The sequence below is a fragment of the Populus trichocarpa genome, chromosome 15 (assembly GCF_000002775.5).
Source record: "Populus trichocarpa isolate Nisqually-1 chromosome 15, P.trichocarpa_v4.1, whole genome shotgun sequence".
NCBI lineage: Eukaryota > Viridiplantae > Streptophyta > Magnoliopsida > Malpighiales > Salicaceae > Populus > Populus trichocarpa.
The window spans coordinates 3,168,905-3,188,512 of NC_037299.2; the positions used below are offsets into that span (position 1 = coordinate 3,168,905).

A 19,608-nucleotide genomic window follows, 5' to 3' on the forward strand; every position below is an offset into this window, starting at 1 on the left:
TCTCATGTGGTGATAATTATTTTAATTGTTTTACATTAAATTAATTGTATTAAAATGGGAAGGATCCCGTTGCATCCAAGTTATTAGATTTGTTGAGATTCCATGTCAAAGCTGACAGCGTTACTATAATCGTTAATATTGGAGTTTATATAGTTATTAATTTTAAAATTAATAAAATTAATTAAGATATAAGAAAGTGGTTCGAATATCCACGTAAAAAAAAAAAAACCTGACACAGCTTCGGTGATAACGTGTAAAATAACAAGCCTATGGCTATGATGATGACTTGTACAGGATATTTACATGGTTTTTAATTTGGGAATTGAACCACCCTCGTCACTGCCACGGCCGCTGTGACAAGGTCTTATCTCTTCTTATATTACAATTTCCATTTACTTATTAGTTAGAGACGCTCTCTGTCAGACACTGTGGCTGTTAGATGGTGGAGCACGACTCTCGTGTAACAGAGAAGACGTATAATAATAATAATAATAATAATAATAATATTTCATGCTGTACGCTTATTGCGATATATTTATTTTACTAGTTTTTCTCCCTCTCCTCCTATTCTCTCTACTGGCATATGCAAATTATTTGATCTGAAAAAAGAGGATTCGGTGTAAGAGAGACGAATATACTGAGGAAGCGCATGGCGACTGACGGTGCTGCGGTTGTTGGATTCGTCGGATTGGATGATTTGAGCTTAGACATGGCCGCTGCGCTTCTTCGTGCTGGCTACAAAGTTCAAGCTTTCGAGGTGATCACTAGAAAAGTCTTTTCTCTTCCTTGCTTTTGAATTTTGCTTTTGAATTTTTGTTGTTTGGTTGCTGAGAACAACATGGAAGGACATTTCCATTTCGTTTGGGTTTCCTGGAAAAAAAGGGATATGATCGAGAAAATGCGTCTTGGAGAGCCGTGTGGGAATCTCGCAAAAGTTTAGGGAGAATTCAGTTTTTCTATTTTTTTGCCTTGATTTACTTAAGAAATATTTTTGTTTTACATAGAATTATGTAACCGGTATTTTAGAAAACAAATTCAAAAGAAAAAAAAAAGGAAACGAAGTCGTTTCTGAAATTTGTAACTGCCAAGAACGAATGAAGAAAAGTAATCCTTTTGTATTTACATTGCTTACCCTCATATTTACACTAGATATTTTGAATGAACTGATCTGGGATATTATATTAATAAAAAAATATCAAATATATTTTTCTTAAAAAAATAAAAAACCCAACCATACCTACCTAACAAGACAAATTTAGAAGTTATTCGGCATTATCGTCTCTTACAATCATTTTTGCAACTCAATGTATAAATTAACTAATTTTTAATAGGTTATTTGATTGGCAAATTAATTATTTTTTAATTGGAATTTTCTTGTTCTGCAGATAGATGAAACTTTGGTTGATAAATTTTTGAATCTAGGGGGAACGAGAAGTGCCAGCCTTATTGAGGCTGGGAAAGGTAAACAATGCTCGGATATGTGTCTACGTTTTACTGAAATGTTTTCAATAGCTACGCTATTTGGGGTGGGGTGCCACTTCTTTAAATGGCCATGTTTGGTTGGTGGAATGCATAGCATGATAATGCATGGAATGTTTGTGATACATGATGTTTATATTCCACGCAAAATTTCATTTTTAATTGGGTTTCCAGAACTCAGAGGAATGTGTATAGAACATGTTGTTTATATTCCATGTAACGTTTCTTTTTAAATGTGCCACTAGAACTCAAAGTCATGGGTTTTGAAATTTTGGGAGTAATAGCTGTGGAATTGGTGTAGGCATGAGCGGAGAAATTTTATGAAGTTTGTGAGTAATTAGTGATTTTTTATTAATTAATTTTTGGATTAATTTTTTTAAAAAATATAAAAAAATATCAGATAGAGATGTTTTTATTACGATCATAGATTTTATTTCCTCTTTCTTCTGTCTATTTCTATTTTTAACGTGGTTACAAAATAATTAATAAAATGCTAGTACCATAAATGTTTTTTGGCACTAGTGGATGTGTGTTTGAATTGGGACCCATAGAACCTAGTCCATAGACAGAACAGTTGTTTTCGCACCATACATGTTTTTTTGGCACTAGTGGATGTGTGTTTGAATTGGGATCCATTGGACCCTGCAGAACAGTTGATTTCCTGTCAACAGGCAACCAAGATTTAGATGTCATGTTGGTTTACCATCAGATGGTAGAATCCCTTGCCTTTACTCCTTTTGTAACTTAATTCGCATCCAACTATCTGAGAAGCAAAATATTCCTGTGGTTGTGTTGATTTTATCCCTGGTGCTCTATGCAATCAAATAGAGCAGGCCTTTGGTGTCCAACAGAAAGAGCTGAAGAAACGGCTTGGTAGACTGGACTAAATAGGCTTTAAGGGACCTTTCTCCAGGTATAATAGATGAAATGTGGTGCCTACTTGTGAAGGATTAGCAAAAAAATGGAAAATGTAAAAACGCGTGTTGATTAGTAAATCTTTGGAATAAGGTTTGTCAGGCATTCAAGCATAAACTCATACCAAAGTCTTACAATAGCAAGTGCATGTCTTCTGCTGCCGCCAGTAGCACAAAAGTCAAATCCATTCCTAGCTTCCCTTTAGCTGCCATTTAGACTTTGCTTCTTTGCGATCGGATGTTTTCGTGATACCAATGATGGCATGTGCTTTCCTTAGGTTATACTTGTACTCCATGGGATGACGCATATGATAACTCTCTAAGGATACCTGGTATAGCCTGATATCATAGAAACTGATTGATGCATACCTACTCTCTTCCCGCTTCTTGCTTTTGTGTGAGGGGATCCTTGGAAGTATAAACAACTGCCTATTGAATTCATGCTCTGAACTTAAAACTTTCACATTTAATTTCACTTTCGAAGTGTCATGATTGTGTTTTAATTTGATGTCTTGTAGTTTTATACATCATTCTTTCCCCAAAAATTGTCCTGCAGTGTTCTGATTTTGATAGATGCATGGAAACTTTATGTTATTTTCATTTTTAAACGTAAGAGCCTGGAAGTATAAACACTGTTTAAGTCAAATTTCTACATCTTCATCATTACTACTATTGATCCACAAAAGTGGAGCCTGAGCTAAGCGATGATTAATGTGGTGTTGGGCTTCATTCTTATTGATGTCTCGTGTCCTGTGAAATTGTGCCTTAACTCTGTTTTTTGTTTTTTTCTGCTTTTGGCATACAGAAGTTGCAGCTTTGATTGTTCTAATATCTCACGTGGATCAAATCAATGATGTATTTTTTGGCCAACAGGGTGTTTTGAAAGGTCTTTATGGAACTTATCAATTATACCTAAAGTTATCATTACTTTGTAGATATTCAGGATTCTTAACTCATTGGTATGCAGGATTGCAGAAAGGGGCACTTATCATCCTACGTTCAACCATTCTGCCATCATACATCCAGAATCTAGAGAAACGTCTCAGAGGTCATGTGTATTGTGAATTTATAATGTTGTCCTTTCAATTTAGTGGCACATTCTCCGGAAAGCATTTCTATTAGTAATGTGGTGTAAATCTTAACTTCATTGCTTAGATTACTTCTCCATGGCAAGGCAATGGAGGATACATTACCGCCCTTTTTCTTTTCTCCTCCCTCTTTTCTCACCTTTTTATTTTTGCCTGTGGATATGTGCATGGCTAAGTTTTCTCATTATTAGTGACTTGTAACTTAATTTAGGATTATCTTCTTCATTTTCTGTTAGTGATGCATGCATAACACTTGATCTGCCATTAGGAAACCTCATTGATAATCACAAACATATTATCCTGTTTTGGATTTCAAAGTATAAGGGAACAAGGTATTCATAATAGGTAAAAATATCATATTTCGTAAATCAACTGGTTAAATCTCAAACAGCCAACCATTAACATCAAATGCTAATTATGTATTTCTTCCCTGAGACGTTTTTTCTGTCTGTTATTTCACTCAAATGAGTGATATAAATATTAAGATTGGTGGCTAGGACTTGGCAAAATCGGTTGGATAAGTTATGGCGTGCAAGGTTATTTTGCTTTCATATGTAAAGGGAACATATGCATAAAAAAAATAAAATACGGACATGGGACTTGTGCATGTTCTTTTGCTCGTCCAACCTTTGTTGTAAAGCCACATGGCCGCAATCACAAATTGGCTCATCTACTTGAAATTATACTGAAAACCTATTATCAATTGAGCATTCTTCTTTCTTTTTGGCAATCATTCATGATCCTGTTAGTTGCTCTCTTTAGGAAATAACAACCCTCATGCATTGGTACTGAAATCAGTTTATTCTATTGATCTCACAGATGAAGATTCGATGGCTCATCTAATAGAAGCATATGTCTCCAGGGGATTTTCTGAAGTCTTAAAGGGAAGAACCATGGTAACACTGTTTTTTACACGAACAGCTGTGCCTTCTCTATCTGCTTATTATTTGTTGTAGCAGTCCAATTCCACATTGTTATCAGATAATTTGAATAGTGGAGAATGCTGATTACTTTGATTTATCTAGATTACATCCTCGGGAAGGTCTGAAGCTAATGCGAAGGCGCAGCCTATTCTTTCTGGTAAATTCATTTTATAATCTACGATCGTTCTATTGGAGCATATAGGCAATAGAATTGGAGAGGCAATTTGTCTATGTATTCTCTTATACAAATTATCATTATCTTTTACAGCAATGTCCGAAAAGCTTTTCACCTTCGAAGGTGAAGTAGGCACTGGAAGGTGTGATTTCTTCTTGGTCTTGTTTATCTTCCCATAATGTATTATAAACACTGTGTAATTGTATATTCTTGCTTTCATGTTTTAACTTGATTATTCTAGAAATAATGCAAGTATTAGAAAAAGGCAAAATGACATGGTAATTTAGACAAGTGACAAAGCGCTTCTTGGATTTGATTTCAGAATATAGGACTACTCAAATAATGATATGGTCTTTTGATTTTCTAGAATTTGATATTTAGTTCTGTTCTCCTTTGCTTCACAGTAAAATTAAAATGGTGAATGAGCTGCTTGAGGGCATTCATCTTGTTGCTGCACTGGAGGCGATTTCTCTTTGCACTCAAGCTGGAATTCATCCATGGATAGTCTATGATATTATTTCCAATGCTGCTGGAAACTCATGGTGAGTGTTTGTGACTAAATACTTCCTTTCTTTTTATTTATAAAAGAAGAAAGTTTTATTGGATAAAACTGCTTCAAGAAGCAGTTTGAAGATTCTAGCATTCTGCTGTAACCAAATACTCCAAATCGCAGCATGTACAAGATTCAAAAGTTTTTGCAATCCTATTCCTTCCCCATTCCAGTTTCCACCATGCATAGAAAAGAGTGAAAAGCTTAGTTTTACAAAGATAAAAAATTAAAATGTCAACTAGCTCCATCAATTTCTCTGTTAATCAACCTGCCTGCTCCACCATGCGAGCGTGCTCACACACAAAAAAGAGCAAATAAACATACAAGGATTTCTATGTGATTCGGTGATTGATAGAAATAAGTGTACCTGTTGATATTTGAGATGTATAGTTAACATGCAGGCTAGCAATTTTGTCTATTTTTATTTCCCTAACCAGTAAAACACACTTGCATGGATGTGGCAATTATGCATTTCCTGGAACATATACAACATGACTAGGACAAAGTTGCATGTATACAACATGACTAGGACAAAGTGACATGTTTGGGGCACGAATGCAGATCTCATCTGATAAACAGCTTTGAGTCATACTGTCTGTCTCCTCAGAGTCACAGTGATTTGACACTCTTTGTAGCCAACTGTGTTATTCACAAAACATCACACGGTAAATCTCTCATTTCTAAGTCAGGGGATAATTACCAAGATTAAGAATCCATTAGGTGGTGGTATTGGTTTTGCCTCCCATCACTTTTCCACGGTTTTTCACAGCTCATATTCAGACCATGCTCTTTGATATTTTGCGCTGTGTGCTTTGCTACCTTTATAATGATGTCTTTTTTTGCTCTTTCCAATCTGTTTTTTCCATTATTTGTTGGCGATGGGGTGATTCTTTTGTCACTGCAGGGTTTTCAAAAATCATATTCCCCAGTTTTTGAGAGGTGATACCAAGGTGCATTCCTACAGGACCGTGGTCCAAAATTTGGTAAGGGACGCTGTTATTATACATGTTTAAGTTTGGTTGCATTTGGAATAATGTGTACAAGTGTGTTTCTTCCAGCTATGGGCTGAATTGTTTAGTTTATTGGGTTCATCTCGAGTAGGTATAATTAGTTAGTTTTGACTTTTGAATGCTGAATTTCTATTAAATCGAAGGTTGAAACTTGGTTCCTTTGCTGATGGATCACATGCTAGACAAGTTAACTCATACATCCTGATTTATTCATATAATTCTCTGTAAAACTGTTTATAGATGCTAACAATCTAACACAACAAACTGAGGCAGGATGAGAATAACATAAATAAAATGAGATAGTGTTTAACTTATATTTAACAAGTCTTCTACAGGGAGCTGTTTATTGTTGTATGCAATCATGGAAAGCATGTGAAGGCAGGAAAAAAAAAACAAACAGGAGAACCACCTGTTGGCTGAGCAGTATAGCAGATTGGTAGTGATAATGTGAGAAGATATAGTAAATAAAGTTGTTTTCACAAATTAAGCCGCTATGGAGTTAGAGATGATAAAGAATTTGTTTGTTGAAAATAAAATTCACACTGACCTAGAGTTTATAGTTGGGGCCAGAGAGATGTGATTGCTTGTGAAGATGTTGTAGTTGAGGTACAGGCTCCTACTATTTTTGGACTGCTAGGAAACTTGAATTTTGGTGGAATAATAGTGGGGGTCTGGGCATTTGAAAATAGCACCTGTAAAAGTTTTCCATATGAATTTTGAAATATACCATCAGATATTTTTGGATCTTTTCTAAAACCGTTTGAGCATGTATGGATAGATTAGAGAATCCTGGGGAAGTTGTAATTCTAACAACTCAACTAGTTATTTTCAGCTAACTTTAAGTTCCAGATATTTAAATATTTGATAACATATTGTGTTGTACATGGAAGGTAAGTTCCATATGCTGATGCATCATGTAAAAATGCAAACTTAACACTCCTCTTGACTAAATGACTCAAGTTTTTGATGAGTACCTTAACCTTATATTCGCATTTACCAGATGATACTTGAGACTGATGGAATTTTCAAATTTTAGGGTATTGTTTTGGATACGGCCAAATCGCTTATATTTCCTCTTCCACTTTTGTCTGTTGCTCATCAACAACTTATTCTTGGTAAACTCACAATCTGATATACTCATTGCTTAATTTCTCTAATCAACTAGTTTCCTTCTCAAAAATCTCCCTCCTATCAGGATCTTCATATGGTCAGGGTGATGATAGTGATGTCACATTTGTCAAGGTTATTCCCCTGTACTTGTGTTATAAAATTTCATTTGCAGGTCATTATGACTTGCTTTTAGGCTATTATTATTGAAAAGAAATGGCTTGACATAATCTTTTTCCAGGTCTGGGGAAAGTTGCTTGGAGCAAATATTCAAGATGCAGCCAGTGCAGAACTCTACGAACCTGAGCAACTGGCTAGACAAATTGTTGCCAAATCTGTTGTCGTAAAGAGAATTGGTTTCATTGGTCTTGGAGCAATGGGATTTGGCATGGCAACTCACCTGTTGAAATCAAATTTCTGTGTTGTTGGTTATGATGTAAATCCTTACCTTTTTTTCCCATTATATTTTGATTGAAAGAGTCAGTTCCTGCTTGGAGCTGGATAAGGATTGATTGCTGCCATTTCTGGCCTGAGTATCTTTCATGCAGTACACATTAGAATGGAACTTTGATAACTATGCATCACATATCCTGGTGAAATTTGTTTAACAATTGGAAAATTGAATTGAAATGACCCTGGAATTCTTATCTTACCGTTTACTGTCTAATAGTTTATGCTGATTGTCAATGGAAGTAGAATTATTAATTTTTTCAAACCTCCCGGTTATTTAATTTTTTAATGTATGCATATAACTTCTCTTTGTGTACTTGCCTGCTTGTGAATTTGTTTATGCTTTGCATGTATGTATATTTTGCTTGTGGTGCTTCTATAAGACTTTTTCTGGGGGCTTGTCTAGTTCATACATATTTTGTAGATTGATATTATTGTGTTTGAATTACCATTGCAAATTTATATGGTTGCATCTTTTCTTGGGTGGCAGGTGTATAAACCAACTCTCACTCGATTTGCAAATGCTGGTGGTTTGATTGGCAACTCTCCAGCAGAAACATCTAAAGGTTATTTTGAGCCACAAGTATAAGTTTGATTTGCCTTTTCAAATATTCTATACAACATTTATAGTCCTTTTATGGAGCTAAAATTATTGGTTTCTTTAACATTTCTTGTTCAGATGTTGATGTACTAGTAGTTATGGTCACAAATGAAACTCAAGCGGAGAGTGTTTTGTATGGAGATCTAGGAGCAGTTGCAGGTACCTTTCTAAAGCAAAATGTGTACATTAAGGTGAAGATGCTAACTTTATTTTTGTTTTTTTATAGCCTTACCATCAGGAGCATCTATCATCCTATCTTCTACAGTATCCCCTGCATTTGTGAGCCAACTGGAGCGACGCTTACAAGGTATGTCCTATATAAAAGTATAAACATTTATACTTTCAGCTATGCAAACTCCTAATGTGAAGATCTGTTGTGTTCTTATTCAAATACATAGTTGTTTGTGTGTGTGTGTGTATATTTAACTTACAAAAACTGTAGGTTCTAGCATCATTTTGAGTTTTGTAAAATTGACAATTCTCCGATATTAAATCTGTTCTACTATAATTCAAGAATGCTTAAAAATGACAATAAAAAGTTTATGTATCAGTGGGCAATTAAATCCATTAACCAGTTATTGTGAGGAGGAATTTGGAAGCAGTCCCTACCCTTCAACATTTTTTTCACTTTTCAAAAAACATTTCCTTTTTCTTCTTGACATCAGTCATTCCTGCACTACAAATCCATACCAGAGCACTATTAAAGCCTGTAGAAATTATTCTTTCCTCTCTTTAGCCCAAATAATGGGTTTCAGAGAGCCTGACCCAAACAACAACTAGAATCATGAATGGATTCTTACTTGCTCGACCTTTCCTGGTATGGCGTGAACTAAAGAACTGTTCATTCAACTAATGTCTTGTTAGCCAATCTGTTACTATAAATACATAGGAAAGACTTAAAGATATTGAAAACTAATATTCATAGATCTTGGGAATGCAAATAGATATTATAAAAGGGAAATGCATAGTTTAATTTTCATTCTTGCACATCTAAGATCTTGGAGTTGAATAATGCCATTTCTTTTTAATGATGTAAAAGCAAGACATGACAGTTCAATATTGTCTTCTTGGAAAGTTAAAACTTCTTGAATATGGCATTAAGCTAGAATGATGATGGAGAATTGATGTGTGGAAAAAAGCATAAGAAAATGTAACAGAAAATGAGCTAGCTGAGTTTACACATGGATGAAGATTACAAGTCCATTCACTTTTACCATTTTTGATTTTACTTATTGTTTTTTATTTTAAATCTGTTTCACTTTCTTTGCATCTTCTCTTCTTTGTAGGGGGCTTTTTTTCTCTCTTTGTATTTGTCATGTGTAGAGTTTTTGGCCCTGTTTTTTAATGAGTTTGCTTGTCTTGATTCTCAACAGAAGACAGTGGTTATTTTTGGTTTAAATATTGTGTGTAATTCTTTAAATGCATGCAATGAAATAGCAGTGCCACTGCTAATTGAAGGAACAACTTATGGTTTAAGCTTGTTTGGGATGCTCTATTTTGTTTTTTGTGATTATGACCCCTATCATGCCATGTTTCTATGCTTCATTTTTCCCAATATTTTCTTACTCAAAAAAGGCAAATATCATAGGTGAAGGCAAGGGCTTGAAATTGGTGGATGCTCCTGTTTCTGGTGGTGTCAAGAGGGCCTCAGAAGGAACACTTACGGTCTAACAAAAAATTCTAAATTGGTTCATTTTGAAAGCAGCTATGTATATTTTGATAACTGTTTCTCAAAGTAATTTTATTTTGCTGTCAGATAATGGCTTCTGGTACTGATGAAGCTCTTACATGTACCGGCTCAGTTCTCTCAGGTAATTATCTCATTAAATATTCTTAATTTTGAATGGAGGAGTTTCTGATATCTAGATTACAACTTACCCATGGTTGTTAATTATGAGCAGCATTAAGTGAGAAGCTTTATGTGATTAGAGGAGGTTGTGGGGCTGGAAGGTATTTCAGCATTAATTTTTCTCTCACCATGCATTATATCATCATTTTGTAGGTTCATTGATCAATTGAATTATGCATTAGTGTACAGACATGCAAAAATTGTCTTAGATAATCATATCATGCACTGTCATAGAATTTTCCAGGGAACTGAATTCTTACTCTCTGTTCTTTTCAATTATTGCCTTTAGTGGTGTAAAGATGATTAATCAGTTGCTCGCTGGAGTTCATATAGCATCAGGGGCTGAGGCAATGGCGCTTGGAGCTCGATTAGGTCTCAATACAAGGATGCTGTTTGATTTCGTCAAGAACAGTGGAGGAACATCCTGGTTTGTTTCATGGAAAAATGCACTGCTCTTTTAGTTTCTTTTCTTTTACTGAGCTGAATTTGATAATTTTTGTTATTGTCTTAGCCTTTAATACTTAATTTTATTTGAAATTAACATGTGATTTTTACCCATTTAAGCGATTATTTAAAAAAGGATGGTTCTTGCATCCCTTTTCATTAGGATTCAGCTACTTCAATTCTTAAGTTCATAGATTAATCCCGGGAAAAAAAATTGTATCCATTTGCAGGATGTTTGAGAATCGTGTTCCGCACATGTTGGACAACGATTATACACCGTATTCTGCACTCGATATCTTTGTGAAGGATCTGGTCTGACTGACATTTATCCTGCATTATGTTTGAACGAAGCAATTGTTTTGATTCCTGGTTGATAGTTTTTTAAAACTGCTCTATAATCATCTACAGGGAATTGTTTGCCGTGAATCGTCATCCCTTAAAGTTCCACTTCATATTGCAACTGTTGCACACCAACTATTCCTGGCAGGTGTTGTGATCTTCTGATTTCCAGTTGTTATGTTTTCCCTTGTCCTTCTTTTGATATTTGATCTATAAGACAATAATTTTTAATTTAAAAAGTTTTAGCTAGCTAAAGATAAGATTTATCTTATGTTTATGGTGAGATATGTGAGAACGATGTGTTTCAAGGTAAGTTGGATTTAATAAGAAATTCTTAGTTTTTTCTGTTCTGTTTCACAAGATATGACAATGCAGGATGGAAAATTGGGACCTGCTTTGCTTTTTCTTATATGGATCAATCATCCACAGGGAGGTAGGGATTGACTGGATAGTCAAGAAAAGGACAGAAAATGTATGAATTATTACCAGTAGTAGTGTCTTCTTTGGCATAGAAAAGAGCTACTTGCACAGAAGGTCCGAAAGGCAGGACAGGAGATTGAGGCCTGTCATTATTGTTGATTGCTCTATAGTGTGTAGAATGGAGCAAAGGGATTTTTTTCACTGACCTCATGTTGTTGGAGAAAGGTTATCTAAGCTGTCAAAACCTGGACAATCTAGAAGGAGAATGAAGCATTTGAATAATGGCCCCCGATTCAACCTATATATAAGTGGGAACTGAGCTGAAAGTCAAGCAACATTTAGCTTATTAACTTTCGATAGCTTTAGACTTTGAAAGAGACAAAATGGTGACAAAAGACTTCAAATTATTTTTTTCTGTCAAATTCCAAAGATAAGGAAATGAAAACAATTAGACTGGATGCCTTGGACATGCAGGTTGTAGCGAAAATTTTTCTGCAGGATATGTGATGGAAAACTGGCAACATATGCCTTTAATAATCATCTATGTTTTGAAAATGTTTCTCATGCTAGTGCATATACGGATTCTCCTTTACACTTACTTTAGTTACCTTTGCTTATACATACTAGTTGAATTTCATGAATGAGCAGGCTCTATATGTGTACTAGTTGAATTTCAACTTTAATAATAATCTATGTTTTGAAAATGTTTCTCATGATAGTGCATATACGCATTCTCCTTTACACTCACTTAAGTTACCTATGCTTATACATACTAGTTGAATTTCATTATTGAGCAGGCTCTGCTGCTGGCTGGGGTCGGCAAGATGATGCAGGTGTCGTGAAGGTATAGCGATTACTTTTGAAATGTAAAACATTTGGAAGTTATTATATATGAATGAAGTCAGATGGTCACAGGGTTAACTGCATTTTTTTCTTGTATCAGGTTTATGAGACCCTCACAGGTGTTAAAGTTGAAGGAACACTTCCTGTACTTAAGAAAGAAGTTGTCCTGCAGTCTCTTCCACCTGAGTGGCCCCTGGACCCCATTGATGATATTCATAGACTGAACCAGAGCAATTCAAAAACGTTGGTGGTTCTAGATGATGATCCAACTGGAACTCAAACTGTTCATGATATTGAAGTATTAACAGAATGGTGATCTCTTGCCTCTATAATGTATAATGTTTTGCAAACCTGACCATCAGACTAAAATATAAAAAATTTCAATATAAATATATGTTTTCATTTCTTTCTGAAGTTTAGTTGTTTCATCCTTTTGTCTTAAATCCAGTTCTTTCTTCTGTCAATTCCATTATGCAGATAGAAAGCCTTGATACTCTATATCTGTAAAACAAACAGGCCCTTTTGAAGGTGCCTTTGCAAATTTTAAATAACCGTGCCTGCTCTCTTTGCAGGAGTGTTGGGTCAATAGTTGAGCAATTTAGGAAAAAGCCTAAATGCTTTTTTATCTTGACCAACTCCAGGTCATTGAGTTCTGAAAAGGTAAACAACTTTCTTCACATCTGATGTTATTTCTATTCATAAAGCATGTATCTTATTACAAAAGAAAAGAAAAGCAAGTACTTATTCATCTTACAATATCTACTCAAAGGAAAACAATTTACTTGTTTGAGACTTGTATTTCTGATTATCCAATTAACTGTTTACAGGCGAGTGCACTGATTAAAGATATCTGTGGAAACCTAAGCATAGCCGCTAAGTCAGTTGAGAATATTGATTATACAGTAGTTTTGAGAGGCGATTCAACACTACGTGGTCATTTTCCAGAGGCAAGGATGAAGGCCCTTGAGTGTCGTATTATCATATTGTCAACACCTTCATAGCTTACCTTATAAAACCACATTATGATGTACTTGATTTATTTAGGAAGCAGATGCAGCAGTTTCACTACTTGGTGAGATGGACGCATGGATCATTTGCCCATTTTTTCTTCAAGGAGGGCGTTATACAATCAAAGATATACACTATGTTGCAGATTCTGATTGGTACTGGGCTCCTCTTGTTAGATCATAGTGATTCTTCGTTGGCATTTTGCATAAGAAAACTCCTTTGTTTGCAGGCTTGTCCCTGCAGGGGACACAGAGTTCGCCAGAGATGCTTCTTTTGGCTACAAATCTTCAAACCTCCGTGAGGTCTATCTTGTTCATCCTTGTCTTGTACTTAAAAGGATGTTAGATATGGTAGTGACTTTGTGACTGTCTGGATTTTCAGTGGGTTGAGGAGAAAACTAGAGGCCGTATTCCTGCTAGCAGTGTTTCATCTATATCTATCAATCTTTTGAGGAAAGGTGGGCCAGATGCTGTTTGTGATACTCTTTGCAACTTGCAGAAGGTATGGATAATCAGCACTTGGTGCATGTCTGAGTGATGTATCCATGCATTAATTGGATGGGAAATAGTTTTGCCATGCCTTTGTGATTAAAACAAGTCATCTCTCTTCCCATTGAAGTATTGTTTATTGATGGTTTACTTTTTATGAACTGCAATAGGGTTCAACTTGCATAGTTAATGCAGCAAGTGATCGAGACATGGCTGTATTTTCAGCTGGAATGATTCAGGCAAATTTCTTGCTATTATATGTTTTAAATATTCTTTGTTGTGCCTAGCTAAAAACTTATGAAGCTTTTACATGCTTTTGCGTATTGAGCAGGCAGAATTAAGGGGGAAATCCTTTTTATGCCGCACTGCTGCTAGTTTTGTTTCTACCCGAATTGGAATTATTCCAAAAGCTCCAATACTGCCAAAGGATCTAGGAATAACCAAAGAAAGAAAGGGCGGGCTTATAGTTGTGGGATCGTATGTTCCCAAAACAACAAAACAGGTTGAAAAATGGGGGACTTTTGTTTTCTTTTTATTTTATGCCCACGGGGCTGTGATTTTCTGCAATGTTAACATTCATGTTTTTCATTAACTCACAGGTTGAAGAACTTAAATTACAATGTGGCCAGTTTTTAAAGAAACTAGAGGTAATACAGATGCATGTGTTTTTGTATTTTCTCAATCATGGTGTTAATTTTGATTCTCTTCTTTAAGGAATGTGAGATATTATCTATCAGTAACTGGACATCCATAAGTTGTCATTTGTTCATGTACATGCACTCAAATATAACTGCCAATGCAAGGGACTATCAATTATTTTTTCTTTTGTTATGAATAGGTTTCTGTTGATAAAATTGCCATGAAGTCATTAGAAGAGAGGGAGGAGGAAATCAATAGAGTGGCTGAGATGGCAAATTTGCTCCTTGGGGCTTGTAAAGACACTTTAATCATGACCAGTCGAGAACTCATTACTGGAAAAAGTCAGTAATCTTTTCTTTTCTCTCTTGTTGTTAGTGCATATACATCTCATGGTGGTCTATAGAACTGTAAATAATCCAGACCCTTTTCATGCTGGGAATGTATCACCTGAACAACGCAATTTTTACAAGATGAATCTATAAAGATCATACATTCTCAATACAAATAGAGCTTAGTTTTTTTTTTTTTTGAAGAATCTGATATTCTAAAGATAAAGATAAAAATATACAATTCAATGTTTAACAATGACCCAAATAGATGTTCTTATACGTACCGTGAACCGAATTAACATGCCTACTAAGCCTACCCCCCTACATACCCTGATCCCGAATCTTGTACAACAACCTGAACGTTCCTTATTTGTGGTAAATATGAGATCAACTGCTGATTGTCTTCATTTTTTTTTCCTTATTTTTGGATAAGGGTTTTCACTATTGAAAATAGGTGCAAAGATAGTAACAGATGTTCTTGAAAGAAAAGAAAAATTTTCAACTCTGTCAGTTATTCTTGCTATACAAATCAAGAAGGCCTTTTCTTATTATCTACTTTCTTAAATTGCCAGCTGCTTCTGAGAGCTTGGAAATCAACTTTAAGGTGAGCTCTGCTTTGGTGGAAATTGTGAGGCGGATATCAACAAGACCACGATACATTCTTGCAAAGGTATTTCAATTTGTATAAACAAAAAAAGTTCTATTTCTTGCAGCATCAAGTTTTCCTTCTCTATTGTGCTAATAGGCTTTTTAATTGAAAGGTTCTAAGCCTTTCCTGCCCTAGTTTTAACCATACGGATTTGGGATCATTAAGTACAACCCAGAATCTTACCAGAAATCTTATTTATATTTCATTCCAAAAGTTGAATTTTGATTGGAGAGTTCTGCTTGAGACTACTTATACCTACCTAGGTGGATTTTGCCTTTCAGCTTCCTTGAGTTCTGCTTTCCTTCTTTGTAGCACTAAGAGTGCTGGTAATTAGATTTAATTTTAGATATCTGATATTTTCAGCATTGCCTCTCTGTCATTTAACTTGAAATTGCAATAGACATGTATATTTTGTCTAATAATAAGTGATATCTCTCTTTCTCTCCAAATTTTCTCCAAAGCCATGAAATTATAATAATAGTAAGTCCACTTTATTTTGGTAATAAGCAAGTCCACTTTTGTTTTTCACTTGCTTACCCTTCAGCATTGTTTTCATAATCCATACAGTGACTGATCTCAGAACTTTTAACTAATACAATGTAACCATTTAAGAAAATTAACCTTCAAAGGCACATTTCCACTTGGCCAATATACCTTCTCCTTCAGCTGAGATATGATTCTGGATGCAAGTGGGATTTGACCCCAAGCCCCAGCTCCAATGCTAAGAGACTTTGTACCAGCTTACCCACGAATTTAGATGATTCTAATATGTCTTGTTCTAGGGTGGAATCACGTCATCCGACCTAGCTACAAAAGCTCTAGAAGCAAAATGTGCCAAAGTAGTTGGACAAGCCCTAGCTGGCATTCCATTGTGGCAGCTTGGTCCAGAAAGTAGGCATCCAGGAGTTCCATACATTGTTTTCCCAGGTAAAAAAAAATTGTAATTTTATTTAGCTGGTATCTTTCCATAAAATAAAAATTGAACTTTTTTTTTTTTTTCTTTTGCAGGTAATGTTGGTGACAGTAAAGCACTAGCTGATGTTGTGAAATCTTGGGCGCTTCCTTCCCGACTTTCATCAACAAAAGAACTTCTTCTTGTAAGGACTACAAATTTATTGTTTAAATTCTGGATTTATTTGGATATTGAAATGTGTAGATATTGATATTATCCTTATAAAGAACGCAGAGAGAGGTGGATATGCTGTTGGAGCATTTAATGTCTATAATATGGAAGGGGCTGAGGCTGTTGTAGCTGCAGCAGAGGAAGAAAATAGTCCTGCGATTCTACAGGTCAGAATGACATTTTATAAGTTAGACGAGTAATTTAGGAGACAAGATATGGAATTAAGCTTGTCTTTTGGGACATGGATGTGAGCTTCAGCCTTTTTCACAAGTATGGCTCCTTACTAAATAACCAAAAGCTGTGTTCTTTGAACAGATTCATCCTAGTGCACTGAAGCAAGGAGGAATTCCATTGGTTGCTTGTTGTGTCTCTGCTGCTGAACAGGCCAATGTAAGTTTGTTTTTCATATCTTAAAATATATTTTTTTAGGGAATTTGAAAGGGTAAGAGAGGAAGACGAGCGTTATGGTGTGGATTTTGTGGTTTTAGCACCATCATTTTATTTTCTGACAATTTTCCAGATGAACCAAAATATGTGCCAATTTTCAAAATATAATAAGCAAGTTAAAGTTCCCTGGAAAGATCACTAAAAATTTAATCCCCATCGGACCCATTATTTTTCATCTAGGATCAAAATCACTTAAATGATTGGGTACTCTAGATAAAGAAGACAAATGCATCAAATAGATGAAAAATACTTTTTTTGGTCTTTTTTAGACAGGATAATAAATTATAATCTACATGCATGTTTTGCAGGTTCCAATCACTGTTCATTTTGATCATGGAACTTCGAAGCAAGAGCTAGTTGAAGCTCTTGATTTGGTGAGTGCTGCTTGTTGTCCACGAAAATAAAAATAAAAATACATGGTTCAACAAACTATGTAATTTTTTAATATTGGCAACTCCTTCCATTTATCTATACCGAGGAATAATTTATTACTGAATTTGCATTTTCTTGAATCCAAAATCATGCCAGGGATTTGATTCATTAATGGTAGACGGTTCACATCTTTCTCTCAAGGATAATATAGCATACACGAAGTATATATCACTTTTGGCCCACTCCAAAAACATGCTGGTGGAGGCTGAACTAGGGAGATTGTCAGGGACAGAGGATGATTTGACTGTTGAAGATTACGAAGCAAGGCTGACTGATGTTAATCAGGTCAGTAGACTTCTTAATTCATTAAAAAAATAACTATACCCATATTTTTGATACATCCAAAATCACAATTGTCTTCATTTAAATTTCAGGCTGAAGAGTTCATTGATGAGACTGGTATAGATGCTTTGGCAGTGTGTATTGGGAATGTACATGGAAAGTACCCTGCAAGTGGTCCAAATCTCAGACTTGATTTGCTTAAGGTGAAGTATAAACAATCAAATGTTAGCTATTTTTCTATTGTCATTGATTATGTTAAATTGAGAACTGAGATCTATCTATTAGATTTCACCTTCTCAGTGTGAGAAGGTCAATGATTCTGTGCTGTCATGCTTTAGTTCTATTGATTATATGTTTTATGCAGTCTATGTTTGACCTTTTCATGCATACTATATTGCTGATTGATGTTTTATAAGTATGAGAACGATGTTTGCACAGAGGGAAAATGAGGAAGAAAGACTATTTTACATGGATTCTTGAGCTGCCAGTCAGTTTCTTAGATCTTTGATTTGGCATCATCATCTAAGTTTTTAAGATGGAGGTTAAAAAGCGATTTTAGACCCTCAAAAAGCAAAAAAGTATATTGCAACCTTGTAAATGTTCCTCTGCAGCATATTCCTGATGTAATGCAGAAATCAACTTATTGAACTTGTACATCTCAGTGAAACTATAAACCCCTTCAAGTGCATCACCATTTTCCTGTAAATCTAATAGGCTGTTCGAAAATTTTGGTTTAAGATGTAAAGATCATCCACTTCTAATTTGCAAACTCAACTATTTCCGCTTTACTTATTCTTAACGCTTCCATCCTTAGGATTTGCATGCCTTGAGTTCTAAGAAAGGTGTATTTCTGGTGCTGCATGGAGCATCTGGCTTGTCCGAGGAACTTATCAAGGTACTCCTCCCTCCCTCCCTCCCTCCCGGTGTGCGCACACATGTAAAACTGTGATACATATATATCATGCAAAGGCATTAGTTTTGTTGGAGCTATCTGTTATAAGGACATATATACTTATCAGATTCAACAAAGCCTAAATCAACATTGCTTAATGAATCTGCCACTGATTAACATAATCAACATCCTTGACTGCATCAAACAGGCTAGTATTCAGCGGGGTGTGACGAAGTTCAATGTTAACACTGAGGTGCGCAACGCTTACATGAACTCACTAAGCAACCCCAAGAAAGATCTGGTCCATGTGATGGCTTCAGCAAAAGAAGCCATGAAAGCTGTGGTAGCAGAGAAGATGCGCTTGTTTGGTTCATCTGGAAAAGCATGAATTTTTTTTTTCCCGTTTGCTTGCAACATTGTAAGAAGAAGCAAGTAATGAGCTAAACATAAGGACTAGTCCCACATTCATTGTTCCATCTAAAATATTCAAGCTGTAATAATTTGTCGTCCTTCTCTATATGTTAAGCTCCCATGGTAACTAATCGTTTTTGCTTCCATTTTGGAGTCCTTGCAGAACTGATTTGATGTATGGATTGACAGTGAGGAGGAGCCTTTGATTGATAAGGCCTTGGTTGATTTAAAGAAGGCTGATCTTCAGCTCAAGGTGAAGTATTTAGGGGATCTAGATCAAGGCATATAGCTATTCTTAATAATATGTTGGCATAAAAATAGAAACATGGTGTAGTTCCCTTCATAATCCACATTGCTTTGATAGGTCTAGGAAGTGTGTTACTCTTGATGAACAAATTATACCTGTAGTGTCACTGTGTGAGCTGGTGTTTGAAGGGTGTTTTTTTTTTTTAAAAAAAAAAACTTAGGGCTTTTTGTATAGATCAATACTTGAACCATCTTTGTCAAGACTTTGTTTTTGAGATCCAAGAAGCTCTTCAAATTCATTTTTTCCTTGAATCTTTGAGCCTTTCTAACAAATCAGTCCTTCTGAAGCAATTCAAAATCTGTTTCTAAGCAAGAAACACTCGCAAATCAACTCTTAAGATTAGTTCTTCTTTATCAATTTAAGATAGAATCAATTTCAGATTTTAAAGAACTATTTTTCTGAACTAGTT

At 35.3% G+C, this 19,608-nt stretch overlaps 1 protein-coding gene across 4 annotated transcripts; it reads left to right on the forward strand.

The window, feature by feature from the left end:
* The first annotated feature begins 401 nt into the window (after positions 1 to 401).
* Positions 402 to 19,450, forward strand: LOC7474828 (uncharacterized). 4 transcript variants are annotated; one of them, XM_024586186.2, is made up of 43 exons: positions 402 to 757; positions 1,386 to 1,461; positions 3,199 to 3,279; positions 3,361 to 3,441; positions 4,301 to 4,377; positions 4,507 to 4,561; positions 4,673 to 4,721; positions 4,984 to 5,121; positions 6,034 to 6,112; positions 7,176 to 7,254; positions 7,335 to 7,381; positions 7,488 to 7,682; positions 8,187 to 8,262; positions 8,376 to 8,456; positions 8,524 to 8,604; positions 9,886 to 9,962; positions 10,054 to 10,108; positions 10,199 to 10,247; positions 10,436 to 10,573; positions 10,821 to 10,902; positions 10,999 to 11,077; positions 12,147 to 12,193; positions 12,293 to 12,504; positions 12,765 to 12,852; positions 13,020 to 13,139; positions 13,237 to 13,355; positions 13,430 to 13,502; positions 13,582 to 13,701; positions 13,859 to 13,927; positions 14,020 to 14,190; positions 14,288 to 14,335; positions 14,527 to 14,668; positions 15,229 to 15,326; positions 16,088 to 16,232; positions 16,314 to 16,402; positions 16,485 to 16,595; positions 16,744 to 16,818; positions 17,184 to 17,249; positions 17,404 to 17,592; positions 17,682 to 17,792; positions 18,404 to 18,484; positions 18,690 to 18,913; positions 19,047 to 19,450. In XM_024586186.2, exons 1-42 carry the CDS (start codon positions 650 to 652, stop codon positions 18,867 to 18,869), a joined length of 4,137 nt encoding a protein of 1,378 aa, XP_024441954.1. In that variant the 5' UTR covers positions 402 to 649; the 3' UTR covers positions 18,870 to 18,913; positions 19,047 to 19,450. The 4 variants fall into 4 exon arrangements, with proteins under 4 accessions (XP_024441954.1, XP_002322112.3, XP_052303381.1 ...); XM_002322076.4 differs by having other exon boundaries at positions 19,056 to 19,450; XM_052447421.1 differs by lacking the exons at positions 7,176 to 7,254; positions 7,335 to 7,381; positions 19,047 to 19,450 and having other exon boundaries at positions 403 to 757; positions 18,690 to 19,038.
* Positions 19,451 to 19,608: the final 158 nt, after the last annotated feature.

Bases quoted from the DNA above. Each gene is read 5' to 3' on its own strand.
- LOC7474828 (XM_024586186.2), top strand. From the start codon at position 650: ATGGCGACTGACGGTGCTGCGGTTGTTGGATTCGTCGGATTGGATGAT. The intron at 10,574-10,820 runs GTTTGTTTCATG...ATCCATTTGCAG, and splicing joins AACAGTGGAGGAACATCCTG to GATGTTTGAGAATCGTGTTC. The intron at 14,336-14,526 runs GTAATACAGATG...TGTTATGAATAG, and splicing joins AGTTTTTAAAGAAACTAGAG to GTTTCTGTTGATAAAATTGC.